The sequence below is a fragment of the Lonchura striata genome, chromosome 6 (assembly GCF_050655825.1).
Source record: "Lonchura striata isolate lonStrDom1 chromosome 6, ASM5065582v1, whole genome shotgun sequence".
Taxonomy (NCBI): Eukaryota; Metazoa; Chordata; class Aves; order Passeriformes; family Estrildidae; genus Lonchura; species Lonchura striata.
Genome location: NC_140708.1, coordinates 37,785,400 through 37,811,615, shown reverse-complemented (window position 1 = coordinate 37,811,615; position 26,216 = coordinate 37,785,400). Strand labels below are relative to the sequence as shown.

At 43.0% G+C, this 26,216-nt stretch overlaps 1 protein-coding gene across 5 annotated transcripts in view; it reads right to left on the bottom strand.

Moving 5' to 3' along the window:
* The window catches only part of ZRANB1 (zinc finger RANBP2-type containing 1), a 41,579-nt gene extending 16,163 nt beyond the window's left edge, over positions 1 to 25,416 (bottom strand). Inside the window, exons 1-4 of one of the 5 annotated variants that reach the window (XM_021526357.4) lie at positions 25,202 to 25,416; positions 13,394 to 13,491; positions 11,838 to 12,688; positions 1,072 to 1,259 (exon numbers count right to left, since the gene is read on the bottom strand). In XM_021526357.4, coding sequence (XP_021382032.3) covers positions 1,072 to 1,259; positions 11,838 to 12,651 — 1,002 coding nt within the window. In that variant the 5' untranslated portion in view covers positions 12,652 to 12,688; positions 13,394 to 13,491; positions 25,202 to 25,416. Of the gene's footprint in view, positions 1 to 1,071; positions 1,260 to 11,837; positions 12,735 to 13,393; positions 13,492 to 14,108; positions 14,131 to 20,603; positions 24,142 to 25,201 lie in introns of those variants that run through there. The other 4 variants (XM_085582947.1, XM_085582949.1, XM_085582948.1 and 1 more) reach the window with 4 other exon arrangements.
* Between the last annotated feature and the right edge of the window lie 800 nt (positions 25,417 to 26,216).

The window sequence follows — 26,216 nt, the reverse complement described above, 5'->3', positions numbered from 1 at the left end:
AGTGGCATAGGGATGATACCAGATGCATATTAAAAGAACACCTTTAAGACCCACATTTTCACTCATTCATATCCTAGAGAAGGAAATTATCAAATTATCACTGGGGCTCAAGCACTACTAAGCACTTCCAGAAATGACGAGTCAGTGTTCCTAGGCACTGAAACAACACCAAACACAAAAATCCCTAAGACAGTATTTCAGTAAATTAACTAGTTTTAAAGCATGCAACTCCATCCACAGAGTTATGTAAGCAGTACAAAGCTACTGATATTAGTCGTATATAAATATATACTCAAGGCTTTAGCTACATTTGTCTTGCTTCATCGACTCTTTTTAATTATTCAACACCGAGCATTCCATCATCTTTATGTGCTTTGTAGGCAAACAGCAGCTTTCAGAATTGCACTAAGCACCAGGGAAGGAGGCAGAATAAAAAGCTCGCCCAGGATAGGAACCAAAAGTTTGAGTTGAAGAAAACAGACAAAAAGAAAGGTAGCAGAACTATTTACAGGGCAAAGACAGAGAACAGCAGTGGTCACCAGAAGTGAGGTGACACAATGGAACGTGGAGGAAGAACAAAACAGAGGAGCCAGTCAGCCTATAAAATGGGCAAGGAATAGGAAAAAATGCAGCCATCTTGCAAAGCAAGAAATCTGTCTCTCTCTGCAAGAGAAGCTCCCACAAAAGCCAGGAAAGCCAGCCCAGGTAGACTTACTCATTAACAAACTCGGAATAAACTACACTGTCATTGATGTCAGTGCACTGCTTTGAGAGCATTTCCTCTCCCTCACCCAGAGCACAGGAAGCCTCACAATAGCTCACTTCCACTGTCAGTAAAGTCACAACGTGTGCCAAGACTGCTCATTAATGAGAAAACTGAACATGCTCAGGGCCATCACAAGGGAGTCTCTTAATGCAAACTCACTTCTCGAGGAGAAATCCAATGCGCAAGGCAGCGATTCACGTATATTCTACCAGCACCACAAATCCGAGCTGCATGCCACTGGCTGCACACGGGGGTGCAGTTACCTGAAGTGCTGTTCCAGCCCTGCAAGGGCCAGGGGAGCTCACCTCGGTGAGGAGGATGGCCAGCATGTCCTGCCTCTGGAAGCGGATGGCCAGGTGCACGAGGGTGTAGCCCACGTCGAAGGCAGACGGGCGGTTCAGCAGCCGCACCTCGTCCGCCGTCAGCTGCCGGGCAATGTCCCCTCCAGACGACTTGTAGGCTTCCACAGCAGCTAAATCACCTTCCACGACTCCTGAGGGCACAGAAACAGCACACAGCTCACTTTAGACAGCGAGGGAGCTGTTCTGGAACAAGCCACTTCATTTCACAGCTCACCTGTAGCTGTTCTGTTACAGGCCACAAAGACGATGATCAGCTGCATAGCAAGAAAGTCGCCGATTTTTTATTATTTTAGGCAGAAGACTACAAAATATTTACACTTACCTCATCTCTCAGACCATTTCTATTACCCACACTGGTAAGCTGGAAAGTGTAAGAGACCAAAAGCCAGCTCAGAAGCGGACCCATGATGAAACAGCAGCAGTAACATACACATGAGCATTTCATTTGACCAGAGAAAAAGTAATTTCTTCACAATACAGAGATTAGTTTGATTATTTTATCACAAATTACCAGATCATAGAAATAGGATCTATTAAAAAGGTTTTTGGACTAGAAGTTTTACTTTTTCCTAACAGTATAAATGGTACGAAGCATAAATTTTTCTCTTCAGCTTACCACCTCTGCTACTAATGGAACATGAGAGTTTCACTCAGGATACTCTATTAAAACTGAATTAAAGAGAAATTAAATACCCTGTGTGTATCTTCTAAAGCAAGATGAAAGGAACAATGAATGACCCCAATGTCTTCCAGAGTCCCTGGCAATTTGAATTATGTATCATGCTTCCTATCAAGACCAATCATGCTGAATGTATTCCTTAGCTGCAATTATCAGAATACACCACCAATAAGATGTGGAGCTGCTAACAGGATCCAACATAAGACTTCCTAAATTTAGAAATTCCTTCAAATATATTCTATTTTAGGTACATGGTCCACGAGAGAACAGCGCAGTGCTGAACTGAGAAAACAGAGTAGTGTCCCTAAAGCCATCTTTACTGGAGCAGTAAATAGAATCTCACTCCTGAGAAGCAGCCCCTGTTGCAGCAGCTCAAGCAGAGAAGAGCACAGATGACAAATGAGAAAACCCTGTCCCTATTTTCTGCAGCTAAACCTCCTTCCCAGCTCCTGAGAGTCAGCAGCTGAGTGGAGGCTGGAGATTGAGACCCAACTCCATCCTTCACTTCATATGCTCACCAAGACACAAAAGCTGATGAACAGGAAAGGTCATCAGATCCAATCAGGACAATCACTCCCACTCAGGACTTGAAATTAAATTAAAAAAGGAAAAAACCACAACACTTCCCGCCCCCTCAGCCCAAACGAGTAAAAATCCCCTACCAAAATTAAAAACACTCCAACACAACAAACTGAAATGGCTGCTGGCAGAGAAGCACACCAACTACTGGCTTGCTGGTTAAGCCAGGATTTAGAAAAGCATTCTTAGCTCAACCAAAAAAGTATAATTTTCAATGCTGAGATTACAAAGCTTTCAGAAGAAACACGGTGGGGGGGGGGAAATGGATTATCAGTGCAAGACATTTCTCTACAAAGTTATCAGCTGTGCTGTGTAAGTGTACACAGATAATGGTTTGATTATTCAACAGTGGTCTGAAGCAGAGAAGTTCCAAAACAACAATTCAACTGCAGACTTTAGTCATACAGTATCTACCCACTCATTCCAAAGTCCTAACAGGCCAGGGCAGAAGGAAAGCCATACAGACAGGATTTTGTAGTTTTGTGTTGCATGTGTCTGTCTCCTGCAAGGAAGACATTCCTGTTCCTCTCCAGCACTACTGTCTCATTCAGTGCCTGCCCGTGTATTCTCCCCTGATGAGTTTTGTCTGTCCAGTTTTAGTTCTTGCTCTGTAGGAGTCAGAAATGCTAAGTGTAGAACTTTATTTCCATGCAAGCAACATTTTTGCCACTGATAAGGCAATTCCTCATGGCTGTTGCAATGATCATTCCAACCAAATACTCCAAACTGGTATTTTGTGTGTCTGTGTAGATTTGTATATGAATCCAAACAACAAATCAAATTTCTCATGACCTGCCCTCTTAAAACAAGTTATACCACATCTTTGGCAAACCCAAGAATAAGAGGAAAGAAGAAATTTGATAGAAGAGCAAGTTCTCTACTATCTTATGATACTATTTTTTTATTATTACATTAATTTAGGAGAAGCACCTTCTTAAAGACTAAAAGGCACATCAACCCTTTTTGTATTTTAACCACTCCTACTGACAGGAGGGAGACTCCTGTTACCACATCTGCCCCTTCCACCACATCCCCCAAGATAAACACACCAAAGACCACCCATAACTGGTAGCTGGCCACTCTGAGAATCCAAATACCCACAACTGATTTCAAAGTTCAAACAAATATCCCTAAAATGATCTTTTGGTGATAGATGATCAGACCCAAATCACATTCCAGCCATCCTGTCAAACAGTACATTTTACTAGAGCCTACTACTGGAAATTCATCATTTTAATTGTTCTTCCAGTCCCCCACCCTCAGCTGCTTATTATCATCCCACTCTTCATCAAACCTCAGCAACAACTGAGATCTAAGGCTGATGCTGAGGTGGTCACGTGAGGTTTGGCAATGCCTTTTTCAAGCACTAACTACTACAAGCTGCAATAAGGATCCAAATCAGTGACATGTGCTCTGTGCAGCACTGCCAGTTCTGGAAGTTTATTCCCACGTCTTGCAATACTTGACATTCCTAAAAGCCCCATGTCCTAGAATTACTAAAATTGTTATATAAGCTGTCAGTTAAAAAGTACATTTCTAAACTTTGCTGATGAGGTTTAAGCTAAAGATCAAGTAATACATCCAAACCAGGCAGACTGAGTATGTTTTATAGGCCTCATTTTAAAAAAATAAAAAAGGAAATGTATTTTTAGTAGTATTTTAGGTATAGGGTTGGTGTGCTGCATGACACAAACCAGCACAGCTACAGCTCATGGAGAGATGGCAATGTGACTCTATGCATGGATACAATCTGTTCATCCTCTGTTCTTTAATCAAAATAGGTAAGCATTACTCTTTAGGAATCACCATTAAGTTTTTGTTTGTCTAGTCCAACTCACTACTGCAGGGCTGATATTACATGGGCATTAAAAGCCTCCTTGGCCCCTCTGAGCCACAGCAAGAAGTTAATATTTCCCTTTACCTGTTCTACCAAATTTCTACTTCACTGTAGCCACTTCAGAGGAACAGGGAAATTCCTGACAGCCCATCACGTGCCACCCTGCTTACAGTGCCAGTCCATACAATCCAAGGCAGCAGTGGGCACAAAATATATGGTAACAGGCAGACTGTCAGAAATATGAACCAGAAAACACAAATCTTGCCCCAAAACGATGAGGTGAATTTGCCTGCATGAACCACGCCTGCAATTCTGAAATTCAGTATCACCATACTAAAATGAGACATGAATATGCTCATATTGACAATAGGAGGCACATTCCTACAAAGGCTGTGATTTCTGTGGGATGAGCCAGAGCCTCCAATTCATTAAGTCTATTTAAACAGAGCTTTAAACCCCCACTGTTTATGAGAAATACTACAGAAATATTTACTGATGTTATAATTCCTTGCATTTCACAACACAGAAGTGCCTCATTACTTACACAAGCAGACTGAATTGTGTCCTGTGCCAGTTGGATTATTCCCCACTGACACCCACTGCATTCCCCAGACTGGTAAAATGTCAAAAGGAAGAGTGGCACTTGCCTGAAGATTGTTCCCAGAACACTCAGGAGCCTCCAGGAGCTCAAACCCTTGTGAGGGCACAGCCCTGAGGCTTCAAGAACAACACAAATGCAAAGACATCCCAGTGACTCAGTGCCTGCTCCTGATCCACACAACCACAGCCTTCCTTTAAAGTGGACTCCAGAAATGTCCCTTTGCTGTTACCCCTGAATACACCAGTCTTTGTGTACCCCTAAAAAATTCTGCTTGGCCTAATGTAAAATCTCTGACTATAGTCTGACTTCCTAAGGGAGAGGACAGAATGCCAAGTGCTGCACCCAAGTCATGAGAAAACACAAGTCAGAATTCTGCATTTACTGGTTCAACTGTGCTCCCATTTTGCAATTCAGGCATTTCCTCTCATTGGAAGACTTTCACAGCACCAGGAGCCAAAGTTTCTTTCTTCTTCTAGTAAAGCCCTGCCTGGTATGAACAGCACAGATCAGACATTTGCAATTTTAGTATACTTTAGATGATAGAAATTTAAAAGGGTATTTCAAAAGACTGAATTTTAAAACATATTAATCACCCAATTACAACTCTTACCATCTTCATCCTCCTACAACTTTTACAACTTCCTTCTTTATTAGATGTCAATATTATCCTCATATTAAATACGCCAGAATTAGCTGCTTAAACCAAACTATTTCAGCTTAAGGTGCTATTAAGTTTATTCTTTTAGAACATGTAAATATTTATAGGGTTTAATGCAGTTATATAAACTTGGAAAATATTCAAGATAGGCTTACAAGCATTACTAGAAAACCAAGTCCTGCTTTCCCTTAGTGCACTTTTCCAGTGGCTTCAGAACAGCCAGATAGAAAAGTTCCCAAAGAAAATACTACAGCACAGCCTTTATTTACTTCAGCATCTTTCTGATAGTTGTGGAGCACTGGCAGGCACAAGCTGCAAATGAAGTAAGCAAATTCTTTCAGCAGACTGCTGCAGTCATGGCTATCCAAGAACAACCTGGGATTAGGGATTTCTGGGATTCAAGGAGGCAGCAGAGCCTCCAATAACCGTGTTCTTCATCTGAGCAGACTGCAAAAGGAAGCACTTCATTTAAGGTGGTCGTTGTGCCTCCTGGATGGGACAATGCCTTGAACTGCTTGGCAAGAGAAGGCAAATTGCTCAACCAACCAAGTCAGACATTTTAGAAGTCAGAAGTGGAGACAGCTCCTGCTGTAATATAAAGCAGATCAGAGACAGAGCCCTGTGCTGCTTCTCTTCTGCCACAGATACAACTGCAAGTGGTCTGTCACATACATGCTCTCTTTTACTCATCTAAGGACTAATCCTAAAATTGGTTTAAGTGCCAGCAAGAGACAGGCTGATCAACTGACCCACTAAAACCTCATTCTGACACCTGTTAACAATCTCTCCTCCTCTAACACAGACTGCTGAGGACCTGTGGCATTCTCTGGAGCTGAGTCAGCCCTCAGGCTCCTCCTGCTCTTCACCAGGGGCACATCAGGTGGCCATAAATGAAGTTTAATGATAGTAAGTGACTCACAATTTCAGCCAGAGAAGAATTTCTCCTGAAGGACAAACTGCTTTGCAAGCAAATGTGACACATCAATTTATAAAAAAGAGGGGTTGTCTGAAAAACCTTTATGGGCCTTTTACACACCCTTCTGCTCCATCTCTCTCTTGATTTCCAGGGCCTCCCTTGTCAGTATTAGTACACAATCAACAGCAAGCCACTCTCCAGGTAATGACAGAGACAGAAACCTCTGTATAATAAGGTTTTTTTGATTCATCAAGCTCAGCAACTTGCATCAGCTAAAAAAAAAAAGAAGTAAATAGTTCCAAGAAGACATATTCCTTAAACCTCAAGCCATCCAATGCAAGAGAGCATAACTATTGGTTATTCTTTGTTCCATGCAAACAGCTCTTCTCCCTACGTACAATCCATGTAGTATGTTTTGAATATACTGTTACAAGACAAAGCAGCACAGATGTAAGAACAACTGCTTAAAGACGTCCTTCTCCCTCTCCAATCTGTAGAGGCATCCACACCCCTTGTTACTTGCAGGGTTTTACCCCAAAGGGAGGCTAGAGTGGAAAATCATTTAAGTCAATTATTAAAGTTAACCATCAGTGTTTCTAAGGGAAATTGAAATAACTGGTTTTAACTTGATCATTTGTTCAACTATTTGTAGCATAAACTATCACAGTGTTTAAGAAAAGTAGTCAAGAGACCAAAGTAAAAGGAGTTACGATTTCCTGCAGGCAGAGTTCTCCTTAGTCTCAAAGATATACACACACAAATGTAAAGCATTTATGACAGGCCAGATGTACAAGGCACAGATGACAAGCCACAGAGCTCTCCCAGCCAGGTGAGAGTTGTGATCTTACATCACTGCTGCCTGGCACAGCAGCCAAGTCACGTTTCCCACTGTCCCAGGAACAGGGAAGGAGGCTGGGCTGTACAAATCACACCAGGGACTCACCAGGAAATCTTCCCCCCACCCATCCCCAAAGGCACCGTCTGAGTGCCCAGGCAGGGCCAGCGTGGCAGGGCATCACCTGGCAGTGAGTAATCCATGCTGCACTTCCCTGAACAGCTCCAGCCCAGCCTGACAGCAGCAAGGAGAGGTGCACAGCCTCTCCTGGCCTCCAGCAGCCTGTTCCCACCCACACACTTTCCACTCCCCAGCACAGCATAAACAGAAACATCAAGGCTCAGCTGTACCCTGGATGGGATGAAGAAGTCAGTCTGAACTTACTACACCACCAAAAAGAAACAAAATCCCCACAGCCCTCACATAAACATCCCCTAATCCAGCTTCATTTTCAAACACCCGGGAGGACAGAAAGGGGCACCTGGGACAACTCTGGGTGGCAGTGCCAGCTGAAAGCACCTTGCTCATGTCAGTCCAGTTCCTTCAGGCTGCCTTTATAAATACTCAGAGAAGAGCCAGAGGCTCTGCAGGACAGAGCAGGAGGTGCCTCCATGTTCCCAGAGCTGCAGGGCAGCCTGGGACACAGCCCAGCCAACTCCATGCCAACGTCTGGCCAGGGAGACTCTCCTTGCCCACAGGGCTTCTGAAGGCCTGGGTAACATATCTGGCACTAATTCAAAACTCTAATGGCATAAAAAAAAAATCCCTGTAGGAGAGATAAAACAGTTGACAAAGGAAAAGCTAAGCAGACATATGTAGGAATACTAGGAATGAACTTACAGTCCTTTTAAGGATGTACTGCAAAACAAGATTCATCACAGATTGCTCTAAATATTTTGGATTTGTTTAAGAAACACACTCTAAGTGGTTTCTTTCACAGAGCTAAGAAGAATGTGTGCCTACTTGATTTGGGAGGCACCATCCCCACAGGGAGCTCTGGCCCATGACAGCAACACCCACCTTACTGACCTGAACCAAGAGAAGAACACACTCTTTGCAGCAGGTGATAAGCAGGTGGAGGAGAAAGGAAAAGAAGAAATGCAGTTTATTTTTAATCTAGCAGTTCAAGCTCAGGAGCTGCACTCACAACTCAAGAATCCCCAGCAGTGCCCTGCAGCAAACACACTCTGCCAGCACCACTGTCAAATGCAGCCCTGAAGTGCCAGGAGATGGGAAGCTCCAGGGTGACACCCAAGCAAACTCTGGATGCCAGAGAGGTTTTACAGGCACAGCCATGCTCATCCATTTGTACTCCTTAAATCCACAGCCAGCTGGAACCAGCTTCACCAGGCCACCAGTAACTCCTGATTGTTACACATGCCATTCTGCAAGTCCCACAGGAACCAGGACTGCCTGGCAGTCTCTGCCATAGGTACAATAAGCTATAGAAAAGGCAATAAAAGTTTAATTTAAGTACACATCAGTTCCCTCCCCTAATAAATGAGTCATCTTGGACTCGACATTAATCTTGTTCTAGCCCACTATAGTAGAAAACATTGGTATCATTGCAGAAACCATTTGTAGTTGCTCTTTGTAATTTAAACTGGCATTTGGAGGAAGCCAGTAAGCCACACTTACTCCAGTTTCTGCTAGGATTTTAATAATTTTTAACCACATGATCAGTTTTAAATCTCAACTTTCCAAGGAAGAATCACCCAACAGATACACTCACTCTGAAAAAAACAGATCAATAAAAAAAAGCAACATTCAAGTACATTTGCTGGCAGAGTTTGAATGGGGGAATACCACTAATCCTTCTGATTTGGAAGGAATACTCTCCATCAAGGAAACTATTCATGCTTAAAGGCAGCAGTTGCACTCATCACATTCTGTCCAGCCTGGATTTGCAAGGAATAGAAGCCTTGATGACAAGGCACTTACTTACCAAGGTGGGAAAAGCATTAATGGATGCCTCCAACAGAACAACAACAACAAAAAAAAATACACTCACAGAAAAAACAAATATACACACACCTTCTTAAATCTACTTTATACACATCTCTCCATGTTTCAGCTAAAAAAAACAGATGTGGAAAAAAATAGTCTGATACATGTTTTTTTAATGAAACTTTACATTAAATTTAAAATCTAGTAAAAAGAATTTTGTACTGGAGTTGAGATGTGAAGAGGGAGTTCAACCAAACAGCTGTCCTAAAGTATCAGACATTTTCCTTGGTACCTTCTAACAGATAATATCTTCTAAGAGAAAAGAAAATAACCACTCTGCCAAGAATTCCTCCTACTCCTTTAATCTTTATTTTTAACTTTGGGGTTTACTTTAGAAGTTAACTTTTTAACATCTCTCCTACAAAAGATGGATTCAAAGCAAATGGACCCTCCATAATTGACTGAGCTTAAACTTGGAGGTTTCAGTGAAGCCCCCAAATCCTTGTTAGGCACCATCTGTCAGATGCATGAACTCTTGGCCATCAATGTTCATAAATTTACTTGGAATTTAGCATGAACTTGTCCTATTTTATAATTTTGCTTGGCTAAGGACTGACAAGTGTTCAACTCAGCTAAAACCTCCCAAGACTTCCAGCTGGCAAACAAAAAGAACTCACTAAGTAACAGTGACCCACTTGATTTCAATGGCAAAAACAGATGCTTTGGGCAAAAATATTCAGTAGACAGTTAAACTGGTTTAAGTATCTCTCACTAAGATCACAAGCAGAAACTTAGCTTACTGCTCTAATGATTACTGGCTAAACTGGTGTATTTTTCTACAACAGATACACTACACAACAACCAGAGACAAGCACAAGAGAGTCCATGCAACCTCCATCAATCTTCCTAACGTTATTCCTATTACAAGGAGTATTTTGGGGGAAAATGGTATCTGCAATATGCAAAATGAAATTCTGAGATGAAGGAGAGATAATTAACAGCTTTGCTGATTCCTGTGACCCCATCATCCCTCTCCCCCAGGAGTACAGGAGGTGTTAAACTTAGAGAAAGAAATCCATGAAAGCTTTCAGCAGGCAGCAGTAACAATCAGCACATAATTCCACCTGCATTCTGCTTTTCTCACCAAGATCCCTTCAAACCAAATCATTATTGCATTACAAAACTGCAATGAACATGGTTTTGGGTTTTATGTACAACTGTATAGTCACAAGCAACATTAAATACTTGCAGACCCACGTTCTTAAATATAAATACAACCCTTCCCACACAGGTCAAATCAGAAAGGTTGAAATATTTTAAGTAAGATTAGAATAGTCAAAACCAAAGGGGAAAAATAGCCTATTTTTTAATACAATTGTTATCAGAATGCAAGAAAAATACCCTTGTAAGGCAGAGGAACAACCTCCAACAACTGACCCTTGATACTCAGTAACTTAAAAAATACCACACAGAATTTCAGCTGCTTCATTTCAGAAGGCAAAAATGTTGTAAGGAACTGGAGGTATCAGGAAATACTGAGACATCTCTTTCCAAAAGCAAGTGTGCATGTCTAACTACTCACACAACTCAAAAATAAACTAGAATATTTATTAGCTCAGAAAAACCAAACACAGCATACCCACAAAAACATTTACACCTGATCAAATATGTTAAACAAAGCAGCTCCACTAATTAGCTTTTTGATTACAACAACCATGAAGTGACTTTGTGAAACATTAAGGAACAGCATGAGACATACTAGTAGAGCCAGAGTTTCAAATGAAGTGTTTTACTCTAAAAATAGTTGCATATTTCAAGTGTTGAACCTGCTCGTATGCTGGGGCACACGATATCTGCTTCTGGGAAGCTACAGCACAGAAGTTAACTCACAAGGTCAAGAACTGAAGAAAACCCTGCTCTCACATGGCTCTGTTCTTTAACAGCACTGCGAGAATTATCCAGCATTTCCTTAGGAAAGCACTAAAATACAAAACAAAATTGGTATTTGAATGTTTTTTGAAGCAGCTGACTACAAAAATACTTTCAGAAAGCCTGTAAACATTTACAACACAGTATGTGTATTAATACAACATTATTACTTTCAAGGTCAGTATTACACATGCAGTTTCTTGGAGCTACATATTTTGGTGTTATTTTTAACATCTGACAGAGCATCTTGTACTGTTGCAAGCTCTACACTGTTTACAAATACTCCCAAGCTGCAGCTGCTGACTCCACAGAGCATGTCTTGCCATAGCAAAAAGAAGAATAATTTTAAGTATCCATTAATGGCATTTTTTACAGTACTATATGTACTTGTGTTCTGTAGATTTGCTTTGTAATTTTTCCACCTTTTGACAATTACATGGAACAACAGGATTTGTTTACAAGAATATCCATTTCTACAAAAGGTCAAAAAAGTCCAAGTGCACTTGAGAGACACGTCTAACCCTGTTCAGATTATGGATGAACTTCACAGCCTCTCTCAGCAGGTGCTATTTCAGGAACCTCTACATTTGGCTTACTTTTTTAAATGGAAATGCAGAGATAAAAAAAGCTGGTTTGAAATCAAATGCCAAGTTTCTGTTCTAATTCTTCATTCTCCCAAAATATTTAACCACCAGCACAAGAGCAGAAGGTAGCAGTAAACAACTTACCCACACAAGCATTTAGGAACAGCCAGTCAGTCTTTTTCATTCTATTTTTTATTTGCTTTAGTTTTTTGAAGTCAACTTCAAGCTCCTCCTTGCTGCCAACAGCTCCAGCCAATTCAATTCTTTGGAAGTCCATTTTCACATCAGATTCACGTTTGGTTGTTGGTGGAGATCTTCTTTGGCTATTACCACTACTACAGCTGCCTCTCCACCGAGCCCTGTCTTGCTCGTTTATGATGGAAGAAGCCTCTTCTGTGTCTGCCAGTTCTATTGCTTCAATGTTGTTGGGTCTGGGGTGGTCACATACAACACATTTCCTGGCCTTGGCCCAGTTTTCATATGTACAAACAGAACAAGTCCAGTGCTGAGCCCTTGTGTTGAGTTTATTTCTGTCATTGTATTCCTCACAGGGATCCACGGAAAAAGGGACCGGTCTGGAGCCGGAGCCTGAAGACTGAGGAGACTCCGTGGGACTCCTGGTCCTGCGCTGAGACAAGCACTGGGTACACCTTATAGCTCTTGGCCAGTTCAAGTACGTGCACATGTGGCACGACCACTTATTTGCACTTTCCATACTGTAGGATGATTTAACCCTTGGTCTCGCACTGGAATCTGGGCAGATCAAAGGACTGCTCCCTCCTTCGGTGCTTGTAGGATCCCAGTCCCTCCCGATATCACTGGAACCACTTTTGAAAGGATCTTCTGTGATAATTGTTCCACTGGGTCTCTGGGCACGACACATGGTGCACTTGATTGCAGAAGGCCAATTCTCATATGTACAATACTCACAGGCCCATTTAATTCCACGCTCTGTCATCGTGCACTCCTTGAAATGAACTGCGGCGAGCAGAAAGCTGAGGAGTCAGAACACACCATCAGTACACGGTGCCAGCAAAGGAGCTGCTCAAAACAACAAATGAATGAGATTTAACCCTGTGGATATAAAAATCAGGCTGGCCTAACGGGCAGTCTTTTTTATTTGATATTATTACAACACCTAAGCAGAGTAAAATCACTATGAAAAGGGTTAGACTTGACTTACCGGAATTTTACACGCAGATTTCGGGATTTACCAGTGCAAAAATGAGAAAAAAACTCAGTCCTGCATTTCTGAAACTCTTTAAATTTGCATAGAGACTTCCAAACAAATTCAGAATACCCATTAAGCACTGAGAATACTGGAGAAATTGCCAGTACAGCTACAGAAGCAAGTTATAAATATTAAATTTTAAAAATAAAACTCCATATCAACACAAAGTCCAGGTCCTGTAATAGGCCTCACAAGACTTGGAAGTACAGAGTGTATCAGGTGGGCAGTTACACGGTGAGTAAGCAGTTCTTTCAGAAAAGGAGGGTGTTGGAATTTACATAAAATATTTACAGTTTGAAAATTTTAGAAATGTGCTTAAGCCAGACTAGGTCTTGACTGGACATCACCCATATCAGAAGTATTACAAAGTGAAAATGCCACTTGAAAGCAAGCACAAGCTCTGTGTGTTGGCAGACTAAGATAGGATTTTCATGCTACAAACTCAGATTTCAACACAATTCCAACTCACTTTTTCTCTAATGAAGAGGGGATTCTGTCTTCATGCTGGCTCAGACCTTTTCTTCAGATTGCTGAATAGGAAGGATGAGACTAAGCAGATAACTATTCCTGTAAACAAAATGAAAACAGACTCATTATAGGTTTCCTACTGGACCTGAGTAACCAGAAAGTTAATTATTAAATGCCACACCTATTCTAATCCCAATTTACTTGGTTAAACCCAGTCACGACCTGCTAAGGCCACGAGAGACTGGTTAAAATAAACCAGTATTTATAAAAAAAACAGTGGCCAGACAAGTGGTCAATCTGCTGAAGTAAAAGTAGATCCAAGCAAAAAGTTCACACCAAAACTTCCATGAACGCTCTTACTCTGAAATTCTGGATGGGAAAGGCAGAAAAAGCTTTGTGTAGAGAGCATAATAGAGGGAAAGGGTGAGGCAGGTGGATAAAGGACAAACAGACAAACGTACACAGCATTTCCTCCCTTACCCCAGAACAGCTACCCAGAGTGTAAAATTCAACAAAACTCAAAAAAGTGCTAGTTTTAAAAAGGCAAAACTGATTAAATACAAATTGTCACATAACTTGACTGACACTTCTTATTTATCATATTGCAACTCTCTCAGCTAACAAAACCACCCAGAGCCTAGGAAACTAAAACTCACAAGCTGCACAACAGGATTAAATTCAAAACTAGACACATCAACTCAAAAATCAGTTAATACCTGTTCCCCAATTAGCCAGGTTTTTTTGAGTTAGTACAATCTTCACTGAAATACCTTCACACACACCTCGCTCTATCAAGACATAGCTGAAACTTGTACTTAAATTTGTCAGCCTTACTCCTACTATCTCCTCCTGAGGACTCCAGCACTGAACACGGGTTTTTTCCAAGAGCTCAAGTGATCTATTCAGCAGATCAGGTGGCTGCATGAATGAGGGGCTATCGCATGGCCAGGACAGAGGAGAGGGCAGCACTATCCTTTTCCATAGCAATCCATATTTATGCTGCATGAAAGCTCAGGAGCAATCAGGAACACAGAAAGCTCTCTCATAAAGCTCAGGTTCCATAGTACTGGTTTGAACAGCCTGCAGAGCACTTCACTCCCACCTCTACATTATAAAACTGTGTCACACTGGGGAACGTGCTGAAAAGGCAATCAGATTTCCTGCTGCTTCCCCTCCACCACTCCTGACAGATGTCCATGCCCTTTTATAATGGGGAAAAAAGGAACTGGATCAGATCAGGGACCCCATATCTGTGACAAAATAAGTGAAAAACGTATACATATATATAGGAGAATACAAAGTTCATTTGATTTTACTAATAGTTACTTTGGAAGGAAAAAAAAGGAAAAAAAGTTTTCTCTACTTTGCCAAAGCACCTCTGATATTAATACATTAGACACCAGTTTTATCTATTCCATTTGGTCAAAGCTTTTTCCCCAATTCTAAAAATAATATTTTTTATTACTTTCTTATTAAGCTTCTTCTGTCTAGAAATAGAGTTTTTTTAGGAATTAATGTTTTGTAGTTAGAAACATGGGAGAGTTGAACAGGGTTTTCAGAACAGAGAAGGCAGGAGGAGCACATTGCCCATGCACTTGCCACCAATGGATTGTGCCACCAAGGACCACCAAAAGTGGCTGTCCCAATACTCCAATGCTTGAGAAAAATTCCTACTGGAGCAGAAGTTGGTTTGGTTAGAGTAGGTGATGCTTCCCATCAAATCCATAAGCAGCCTGTGATGGGTATCTGTAACTGTACATGGTTTCTTCCCTGCCCCAGTTTGTAAGGCCTCAAACAAAGCAGTTCCAACTGCAGACAAATCCCAATCCACATTTGGGATGGGGCCTGAAAACAAGACATCATCTGTTTTAGCAATATTAAGACTGGGAAAGGAGATTGTAGCTCAAGTTGGAAAGCAGCTGGCTGCAAAAACAATCCAAACAAGTACCGAGATACTACTTAGGAAACAAAATATCTCAGGACATCCCACCTTACAGGAAAGCTTTCATACCTATCACAAGATCAGCTTTTTAGCTGCAATTATCTTCTGTGCCCCTTAAAAAGCAGCTCTCAGACATAATTCTTAGAGAGGCTGAGTATCTGCAGCTTTGAAAGCCTCTGAGAAATGAGCTCACCACCTCCAAACACAAGGCTTCGGGTTATTATGAAGTAAAGAACATAAAAAGGCTCAACAGAGCAATGCAATTTCTCTTCCTTGACAGCTCTGCCAACACCAAGTACAGAGAGGAAATACAGCATTGGGGTTTTTTTACTGTTTTTTACTTGATCTGACCTCCAATTCTACTCACCACAGTAGCTACCCACAGATGGATCTGGTGGGAGCTGAGCTGGAGGTCAGAGACACCAGCCCAATCCAATTTTGTTTACTTCAGCAACTGCGGTGACAGGACAGAGGAAACAGTTTCACATTGAAAGGGAAGGAGTATGTTTAGATTAGGTATTAAGAATAAATTGTTCCTTGTGAGGGTGGGCAAGCCCTGGCACAGGCTGCCCCAGAGAAGCTGTGGCTGCTCCTGGATCCCTGGAAGTGGCCAAGGGGCTTGGAGCAACAGGGATAGTGGAAGGTGTCCCTGCCCATGGCAGGAGATTGGAACAAGTTGAGCTTGAAGGTCCCTTCCAACTCAGACCACTCTGTGATTCTGTGATTTACTGGTGATACAGCATTACCATCCAGCCACAGCAGTTTGAAGCTTATTACATTTTTTCCCAATTACTTCTTTGACTCTGTTTTCAAGTCAACTTGTTATTTTAGATTCCTCACAGAGGAGAAGCTGAATCATGGAGCACCTCATCTGACAGAGAAATAGCAACACAGTGACTGTGAAGTGCAGGTGCATGCCTTTATGCCCAAAAAGCATGAGCAGACAAGAAATTAAAACCCACAAAACTTCAAACAAATTTCAGTTGATCAGTTTAGACAGTGTGCTGAGTACCTTCTGGACACACTTGTAGAGTAACTCAATACACTGAAGAGAAAGATATATTACATTCTGATAAGTAAGGAACAAAAAAAATAAATCAAAACCTTATCAGATCACCCTTTCACTACATTAAGTCAGTTGTAAAAGGTGACCTAGAATAACCAGAATTTTGGTTTCTTTTTGCTTTGCTTCAATTTTTAAGAACACACTTCTGTTTGGGTGCACAGGAAAACATAAAATGGCTCACACAAATTGGGAAGAAACAATGAAGTTCTTCAACAGCACTTTTATGACAGGATATATTGCACTCGCTCAATTTAATTATTCACTGTGTCCAGAAATTGTTTTTCCTTTGGCTCAAACAAGGAACAAAATGGAGCTCCCCTTCATTAAAGCATCAAGCCCTCCCTGCAACCAGGCCAGATGCTGATTTAGACCAGTCTACACCACGGATTTTTGCTGGGATGGTGCTGGCATCTGTGCTGGCTGAAACCTTACGTAATTACACCGATCAAATCAGTGTTCCCACCTCCAATTCACTATGTTCATGTCTATGATTTTCAAATAAAACTGCTTCTGTGTTTAGAGAGAAAAAGGGAGCCCGAGGTGCTGGCTTCAGCCTTCAGCAAGACTTGAAAGGCCAATCAAGGACTACCCTCCTGCCCCCCGTGCAGCTGCCTCTCACAGGCTGCTCCAAAAAGAAAGGCAGGCTGGTTTCTTTACCTTAAAAGCACTAAAGCAACTTTTCAGATAAACACAATAAGCAGAAGTACCTTTTTCTGAGAGAAAGGGATCTCTACAAGCAAATGCAGAATCTGTTAATACAGCACTCGGGAGAATATAAGTAAAACCTTTCACAAATCCTAGCCTTATTTTCCAAGGTGGACATTACCTGACTTTCTTCTCTTAGCTTACCAAACTTACTCTACCTTCAGCTATTTGCTCTTCTTTCTCAATAATTCAGTATAAGCATCCACAGATCAGAATATTAAAAGCAGAAAGCTTGAACTTGGACTTCTGTAGTTTGATGGGAACTAACAATAAGCTCCACTGTCATCTCCTCAAATTAATTTTAATAAAACTAAGAACCCTGACCTCATCAATGGAATAAACAGATCAGATCAGCACCAAATCTGGAAGCTTTGCAGTAGTATTATAATAAAGAATGGAAAGATTATTGTGAAGTCACAAACACAGAAGCATTTTCTGCATTAGCCCGAACACACTGAAGCAAGGAATTTAACAAACAAGCATAGTTTGCTTTGGTTGTTAGGACAATTCTTTAAAAAGGCAATGATTCAGTCCCAAACACAGCAGCAAAAATGAGAAAACACTGTCATCTCAGCGAAAGAGCAGTGGGATAATTTTCTGCAAGCTGCTCTATGAGGTTTTACTTAGGAAATGTTGATTTCCTTGAACAGCAGCTGGCTGTGTGCAGTGCTGACAGCAGGAACTGGACCCAGAGTGCAGCAGCCACAGAAGGCAGAACCCTTCTCACCAAACACACACACCAGCAGTTCTGGGAGGCTCTGCATCATCCTCCCATCCTCAGGGCTGCTCCGAACACACACAGACAAACACACACTCTGCCCTCCTGAGCAGGGGAGCAGCTCCTCTGCTCCCCCCAGCACCGCTGCAGTCTCAAGAGAAGCAGCATCCAGTGAAGACTGGCACAAATCTGAATTCCATTGAAGAGCCAATCACTCCCATGCATCACAACAATTTATAAACTATAGCAGGAATGGTGCACAAGAAAAAAACCTGTAAATAGTTACTCAGGTCCAACTAAAATGTTTTCAATCTAGCATGTTAAGCGACTTCAAACATTTTCTTCAGTTTTGATAGCCCAGATCACCAAAAATACTCCTTACTGCATATTTTTAGGTATGACCTGCTTCACTACCTAAAACTTTTCACCTTGTAAGTGGGGAATGAGTTAAAATCCAGGAGACTTCAGCTCTCACAAAGAAACACAGTGCAAGAAATACTGTTCTCTTAACCAAAAAAAGCAAGAAAGTACGAATAAACTTCTGAACATATTCAGAAGTCTGTTCATTGGGTGAATTCAGATGTGTTTCATTTACATAAAATAAAAAATTGTTTTCATTCTGCTTTATGGATTAGTATCTAATTTCAAAGCATCTTCAATCTAGTTTATTAGGTATTTATGGCATTCAGAAAAATTATGCTGATTTTGCTTCAGCTTTCTTTTCAATATTCTATTCACACTTTCAACCCAACTGCTGACTTTCCATAAGCAAAAGAACTGATATGCAGCTTTAATGCAAGAGGATGTCCAATTTTGCTAATGCTCCATGCACTAAGAAGGAAAACAGCTGGGAGGTTTCTGATCTTTGGAGACATCTGAAATACAAGATTGACAATGAACTTTAGATCTACAACTTAATGTAAACAGATGTATCTACAAAAGCTGGAAACTCATACAGAATTAAGAGATATTTGAGAAGAGTAAATATTTTCTCTTTCTGCTGTCTTTTTTTAAATTTTAATGTTTATCTCTTGAAGCATTCCTATGCTCTTAGCCACTACAGTTAACCTTCCTGTGTAATTTGCATGGTGCAAGTTTGCATTTTATCCATTACTCATCTCAAATGGGTCAAACTCCATTTAGCTCTATTACATTTGTGACTAAAAGCTAAGAAAATCTTAACTGCTGAAAACAACCTATAAAAAACCAGTAGCAGCAGCTTGCAGTTCAGTTCTCTTTCTTTGTCAGGGTTGCTTTTTTGTTTTTTTTAAGCTCAATCAAAAGTGAACGACTATCCTGATGAGATGTTACTACACATTAGGATGGACTAAATACAACTGACTGCTTAGAAACCAACACCATTTGGGCAAACAAGGGTAAGCAGTTTAACAGTTACATAATGCACAACATCTCCCACACAATACTAATCAAAACCCAACAAAATTACTCAAAATAATGAGCTATGATAGAAGATTTGCATAAACACAGCCAGCAACGTTTAATGAATTTGACCATGAACAGCAACAGATGAATATTGACTTAAGATCTACAGTAACACATATACACAATAAAACAACAGAACTGTTAAAACTTTATAAAGATAAAGCCTTGGACAAAGTAGAGAAGTTGAACAAGATGTTTCTTTCTAAAAAGTGAGGTCAAATACAAAAACAGTTTATCTGTGTTTAGACTGTGCCTCAACCACCAGACCCATTTTTGTTTAGCTCTCAGCCATCCTCACACACAGGGAGGAAAACCAGATGTCACACTCTGACTGAAAACACACTGTGGAGTCAGACATCAAAACCCTGAAACACTTAAACCTGTCCAACAGCAGGAACATTACACCAAGACTTGTACATTTTCTTGTAATTATCCCCTGGACCTCCTCAATACTGGCTGACCATAAATTAGAGCAGGGCTACACACGCCGTCACCATTTAGAGGAAGAAAACCACCTGCCTCCAAAGGAAACATGGAAACACACACTCAGCATCCACTATTGGGCAGTTTGCTCCTAATTAATGACAAGCCACATTCAGACACAGCCAAGGACTGCCTTTGGTACAAGCATTTCCAACTGGAATATACTTAAGGCAAGTCCCAGTTCAAGTGAGCCAAACAAACTCTACACTCATTTCATCCAGCTCTTCCTAAGATGCTGGCAAGGGAGCAAAGTATCAAAAAGAGGAAAGAAGAAAAAATAGTAGCAAAAATGCTATTATCACAACACACAATGTCCACTCTAGTGTGGATGCTGCTGCTAAGCAGTGCAAAGAACTAGAGTCAAATACCACAAAAACAAATCCAAATTCCTTCTAGAGACATTGATACCACTTTTTTTTTAATTGCTTTTTTAAACCATATTAGTAATCTGTATTTTGTAATTATTATGGATTATTTCATAATCCATATCTCTGAGTTAATCACAGCAGGGCACTCTGCACACCTGCAAAGTTTCAGAGTAACATCTCTTAAGCAGAACTAACACGTTCTGGGGTGGGAGTAAGTTTCTACTAAAGGCAACACTGAACAACCTTGTTTAAATAAGCCCTTTAAAAGGCATGAGGTGACATTTCTTTTTATCCCTACAAAGCTGAACAGCAATAGAGAGGTCAAAAATAAAACCGTAACAAGTCCAGCAGCCCATTTCAGCCCTTCAGCAAGATAAAATGAGCAGTAAGGGGAAGGCACTGCAGGTAAAACCTGAACCCACTGGCCCATCTGTCAGATGGTGTCAGTGACAAGCACAAGCCCAGCACAGAACACCCCTGACTCACCAGGGCACCGAGAACCAGTCAAAAAGTAGATCATCAACACTTCTTGAACCCAAGAGCTGTAGATTGAGGCTCTTCCAGGGAGTACTGAAATGACAGCAAGGAATAAATATGCCAGCTGTCTCCACAGATCCCTGCTGAGATACTGGGAAGATGATTGGAGACTCAAGGAAAACTTTCAAGCCCATTAATCACAAGTCAAGCGCTCACAATGCACTTATGGTCCCAACAACCACAAAAAACAAGATTCCCTCGTAAACCAACAACCATAAAACAAACTTCCTATTTTTTGCTAGAATAATACACATTTATGAGATTTATGACAGATGTTTTTCTTCCCAGATAATCAACTGACTGCATCAAGAACCACAGAGTTTTTAAATGAGTGGACCCATAAAAGTTTGTGTAAATTCAAAGTCACAAAAAAATTACTCATCAAAATAGTTCTGATACACTGAAAAAAGAAACTCCCAAAAACCAAAAACAACCAAACAAACAAAAAACAGATCACTCAAGCTTATTTTTCCTTCCAGACTCTCAGAAGTCACAGAAATCATGGTTCTGACAGCTTTCTTTAGCTCAGGAACCCCAACTCCTGAATATGTAGAAGTTACCAAGAAAACAAACATACCTTCCCAAAGTTTCTTAATGCCCACAAACTCCTCAGTAACCCCAACTTTCTCTGTTTTATTAGAAACAGCTTCTCAGGATGAGATGCTAAATCAAACTGAAGTCAAAGGAGCACATGGAGGATTTTGCAACTTTAACATTTGATTACAGAAGTAATGGCAACCATAACCCAAATAAAGCAGCACCATGCCTTGGCTCCTGGCACAGTGGGAGGGAGGGAAGAGGAGCAGACTGCAGCCTCCCTGCTCCCAGGTCACAGTTCCAGACACAATCCTACTTACACAGCCCTATTTCCACCTGCCTCAGCAGACACAAGTCCATCCCTCCAGCCCCACATTCCCTGGACAGCAGCTTACATGTCTATTCACACTTTGTACCTAGTTCTCAGTACTTCATGTATTTTCAGCTTAGCTCTGAACTTAAAGACAAACTTAAATCCTGTGTCTTCTCCAGCACTTTTCTTAGAAGTAATTAACTGTCCTTAATGTAAAATTTGCAAGCCATTCTCAGAAAAAAAAAAATCCAACTTAGTCAACCGTAATAAAAAATAAACAAACAAAAAACTACAACAAACCACACAAGTAGTATCCTTGTCTTAAGAACAAGCAGAACAGATTACATCAAGACAAATCCAAATAACCAAAGGGAAAAATGCCAACTAAATTATATCTCCTGTACAGCAGAAAATGCAAAAGGGCTGCAAATTTGGCTGCTTCCTAGGCAAGATGCTCTGCACATACCAGTCACTACCAATCTTTCCACTGTATTACCTCCCCATATTCCTTGTAAAAAAATCTTCTATTCCTTCTGCTTTTGAATAAAAAAAACTCCGTATCAGCTCCCTCCTGAAGACAGTTCCCTCTTCAGACATCACTGCCCTCATTCCCTGCTCCATCCCCTCCACACCTCTCCTCTCTCTGGTATACACCAAGTGAGTTTCTGCATAAATGGGACATCAGCAGAGGAAAAAAAGTTGTTTTGAAAAATGCCAGGTGGACACAGCTCCAGTTTGAGTACAGAGCTCTTGAACACCTGCCTATGCCACAAAAGAAGGAAACACAAAATCATAAATATTATTATAGATTAACACACTCTCAGAATTCTTGTTGACGTGTGACAGTTCTTCTTTTTAAGCATGTTAAGTGGTAGACCCCTAAGAGGTAATTACTAATCTTGCACATCAAGAAAGCTCCTAAAGAATTAGCTACATAGAGCAGCTGCACTCCAGCCACTGATGATGTAAAAATGAGCACAGTCACAATCCTGTGCAAGCTCAAGCAATGACAGCTACACAAGAAAAGCTATGAAAAGTACCAGCAAAGTGTCTGGATCCCAAATGTTTGAAATCTTAATTTGAAGACAACGTTTTAAGGTGTAATAAATTCCATTCAACTGACATGACAAAGTTACAATTATCTATGTTACTAAACTGATTTTACCAAGCTACGCCATCTGACAAGGGAAATGGCAAACTCTTCAGCAGCTGTGTTGGAAAAAAATTCTATTTTCAACTTTGCCTTGTTTCCCTCCTCATACACAGTACTATTAAAAAAAAAAAAAAAAAAAAAGAAAAATTAAGAACTCTGTTACAGCTAAGCCAGCCATTTTCAGCTGCCAAACTGAAGTTTAGTTCCATTTTAGTACCAGGAGACTGTGGATCATAATTCATCTAGTTAAACTGAGGATTACTTGTTGACATCAATTTTGAACAGCCCAAAATAACCCAGTCTTCAAATTTGGGGGGAGGAAAGGGCATGAGATTATTAAGAGAACTGGCAGTAGCAGTTTAAATGCTGCTTTGCTGTGATTAGCAGAGAGCACATCACGACAAGGAATGTATTGATCTGAAGTTGTGCTAGAACCGATATGACAAAGAGAAGCTGGAAAGAGAAACATTATCACCCAAGTTAATACCACATGAAGGAGCCAGTAAATCTCACTTTAAAGTGCCTGAGAGAACATTTGATTATTTGATTGACTGTATTAAAAATAACCTCCCATTCAATCAGTGAAGTATTTCCTACTTACAATTCTGATTTATTTACAGATCCTTCTTGCAAAGGGCACCAAAGATGAGTGGGAATTCCTGTCCCCGAGGAATTTACAGGTCAAACAACATACAATGAGAACGGCCACACACAAAGCTAAAAATGTCCCCTTGACCCATTCTGAGCTGGAATTAGTCTCCAATTAAAGTCACGCTTCTGTGATGAACCCCGTTGACGTTTTTGTGCCACTCAGCATTCCAATTACATTAATATTTGTAATTATACTTCTGAGAGAATGCTAATAGACACAGCTCCACACGAACAGCTCACGGCCCCGCTGGTGTCACCCCCACCTACTCGCCCTTGCTTAAGCAGCACAAGGAAAGTAAAGCAGCAATTTCTTTCTCCTTCAAGAGAACTACACCACACAATTAGTTTCATAAATCCCACGAAATGCAAAGCATCCAAAGGCTTTATTCTCTTTGAATGCTGTGAGGGGCTTAAACCAGAGGTGATCTTTGATGTATGACATGATGCCAGCCTCCACATGCTGAAACACCAACTCAGCTTGGCCTCAGAAGAAGGGCAGCAGAAGAGTTCCAGAACACCTCCTGCTGCTCACCTGTCTCCCCCTGTTTGAGTAATTACTTAAAAAGGGGGGGGGGAATAAATAAGCCTCACAAATATATTCTGTGAGACAGATAAGCAGATGGAAAAACAAACCTGATTACAGCAGATCTCTCCTGAACTACTCTTAAAAGGTTCTGCTCACAACAGTGACCTCTGAGAAAGAGGGAGTAACTACACAGAAGACATCCCACCTTTCAATTTTTGCCCCAACAAACACATCAAAGCACTAAATTCACATGGCAGCTCCACCACTTGTGACACGGCAGGCAGCTGGTGAGCAGAGACTGTTCAAGCACAGCACAAAGCCCGTCAAACAACGTTTGTTTACCACACCAACCCCCAAGAATTCCAGAAAAAGTTGTCATTATCGCCATCGCTGAAAGCCACCGTGGCAGCAGAAAGTTCTCAGCAGGCGGGCTGTGCCAGCCGTGCAGGACACCCGGATCCATCTCCTCCATCATTTCTCCCACCCGCTGCTCCCAAGGGAGCCGTGACTGATGTGGGGACAGGCTGATCCTGTCACTCCCAAGGAAGGACTCACAGACACATCCAAAGGACTCGCAGACACATCCATGACCTCCGCAGACAAGTTTATCTTATCCTGCCAGGAAGCTGCTGCAGTCTGGGACTGTGGAAGCAGACAGGGAGGCGCTGGCAGCGTGGATTAACCAAGGTCTGCCTCGCTCCTTAATCCAACTTTCCTGATTTTTGTTTGGACTTCTGTTCCCAAAGACGAGCCCGATTTTGAAATACTTCCCACACTGTACTTTAAAAAGCATCCACAATAGGTGATCACAGAATCACAGAATGAATCACGGAGCGGCTTGGGCTGGAAGGGACCTTAAAGATCATCTTGTTCCAACCCCCTGCCATGGGCAGGGACACTTTCCACTATCCCAGGCTGCTCCAAGCCCCGTCCAAGTTGGCCGTGGACACTTCCAAGGATGGGATAGGCAATACCATGTTAGTTCTGCTACCCAAAACCCACAGACACAAACCATCAGTGCCATCACCTACTCCAGCACCGCGTGCGGATCCACAGCGGCACACGCGACCACGAACAAAACCAGAGCGGGAGGGAGGCAGCGCAGGCACGATCCCACCGGGCACACCGAGGCACCACAGCCCGGGGTCCGGGAGGGAAAACCCGAGTCCCCGCCTTCGCAGCGAGGCTGTGCCAGCCTGCCTTCCCCCAGCAAACCCTTCCACGCGGGACACGGACACAGCGGGATCGGGGCCGCGCTGGAGGCGCCGATCACCGCGGGTCCCGGCCGGCCCCGGCTCTGCTCGCCCCCGTTCCCCCCGCGCCCCGCAGCGCTGCCCGAGGAGGGCAGCGAGAGCACAGGGCTTTACCTCTCCGCCGGGATCCGTCCCTCAGTCCCTCAGGAACACGCTCTGAGCACTGGGAGCCGCCTGCGCCCCGCGCCGCCCCCCCCCCCTCCCGCGTTCCCCCCCCCCGCCCCCCGCTCACGACATGGTCTCTCCCGAGGCGCCGCGGCTGCCGCGGCCGCGGGCGCTCCCACTCGGCGCGGCGGGGGGGGGGAGGGGGGGAAGGCTGTGCCCGCACTCCTCTAATGGCGGCGGCCGGAGCGGCCCAAAGCAAAATAAACCCCCGCACGGCCCAGCTGCACGTCAGCGCGGCCTGCCGGCCCTGCGCGCCGCCCATTGGCCGGGCCCGCTCCTGCCTTCCGCCAACCGGCGGGCGGCTCTTTGCGCAGGGCGGTGATGTCATCGCTGCCGCGGGGTGCCGCGCGCAGGGCGGCCGCCAGGGGGCGCCTCCCGGGACGGCCCCTCAGGGCGGGTCCCGAGGGAGCCCAGGGGCGGCTCCGCCACCGACCGGCCCTGCCCGGCCCTGCCCGGCCCGGCCCTTCCCGCTCCCTGCCGGGGCCCGAGGGAGCCCAGGGGCGGCTCCGCCACTGACCGGCCCTGCCCGGCCCTGCCCGGCCCTTCCCGCTCCCTGCCGGGGCCCGAGGGAGCCCAGGGGCGGCTCCGCCACTGACCGGCCCTGCCCGGCCCTGCCCGGCCCGGCCCGGCCCTTCCCGCTCCCTGCCGGGGCCCGAGGGAGCCCAGGGGCGGCTCCGGCCCTTCCCGGCCCTCCCCGCTCCCTGCCGGGTCCCTTGGCACGCTTGGGGCGATTCCAGCCCTGCCCGGCCCTGCCCGCTCCTCCCCTGCCCTGCCCATTCCCGTGCCCGCACCCCTGCCCCGCACGTCTGAAACGTGAAATTTTAAGGAATTTAAGAGATTTTTAGAGGAGCTTATATTTTTAGTTAGAGATAAGCCTCACTAGAGTTAATTAAATGAGTAGGCCTCGATGAAGTGAAGAGTTAGGAGTTAGCTAATAATTGGTGGCTTGTCAGCACGATGTTCA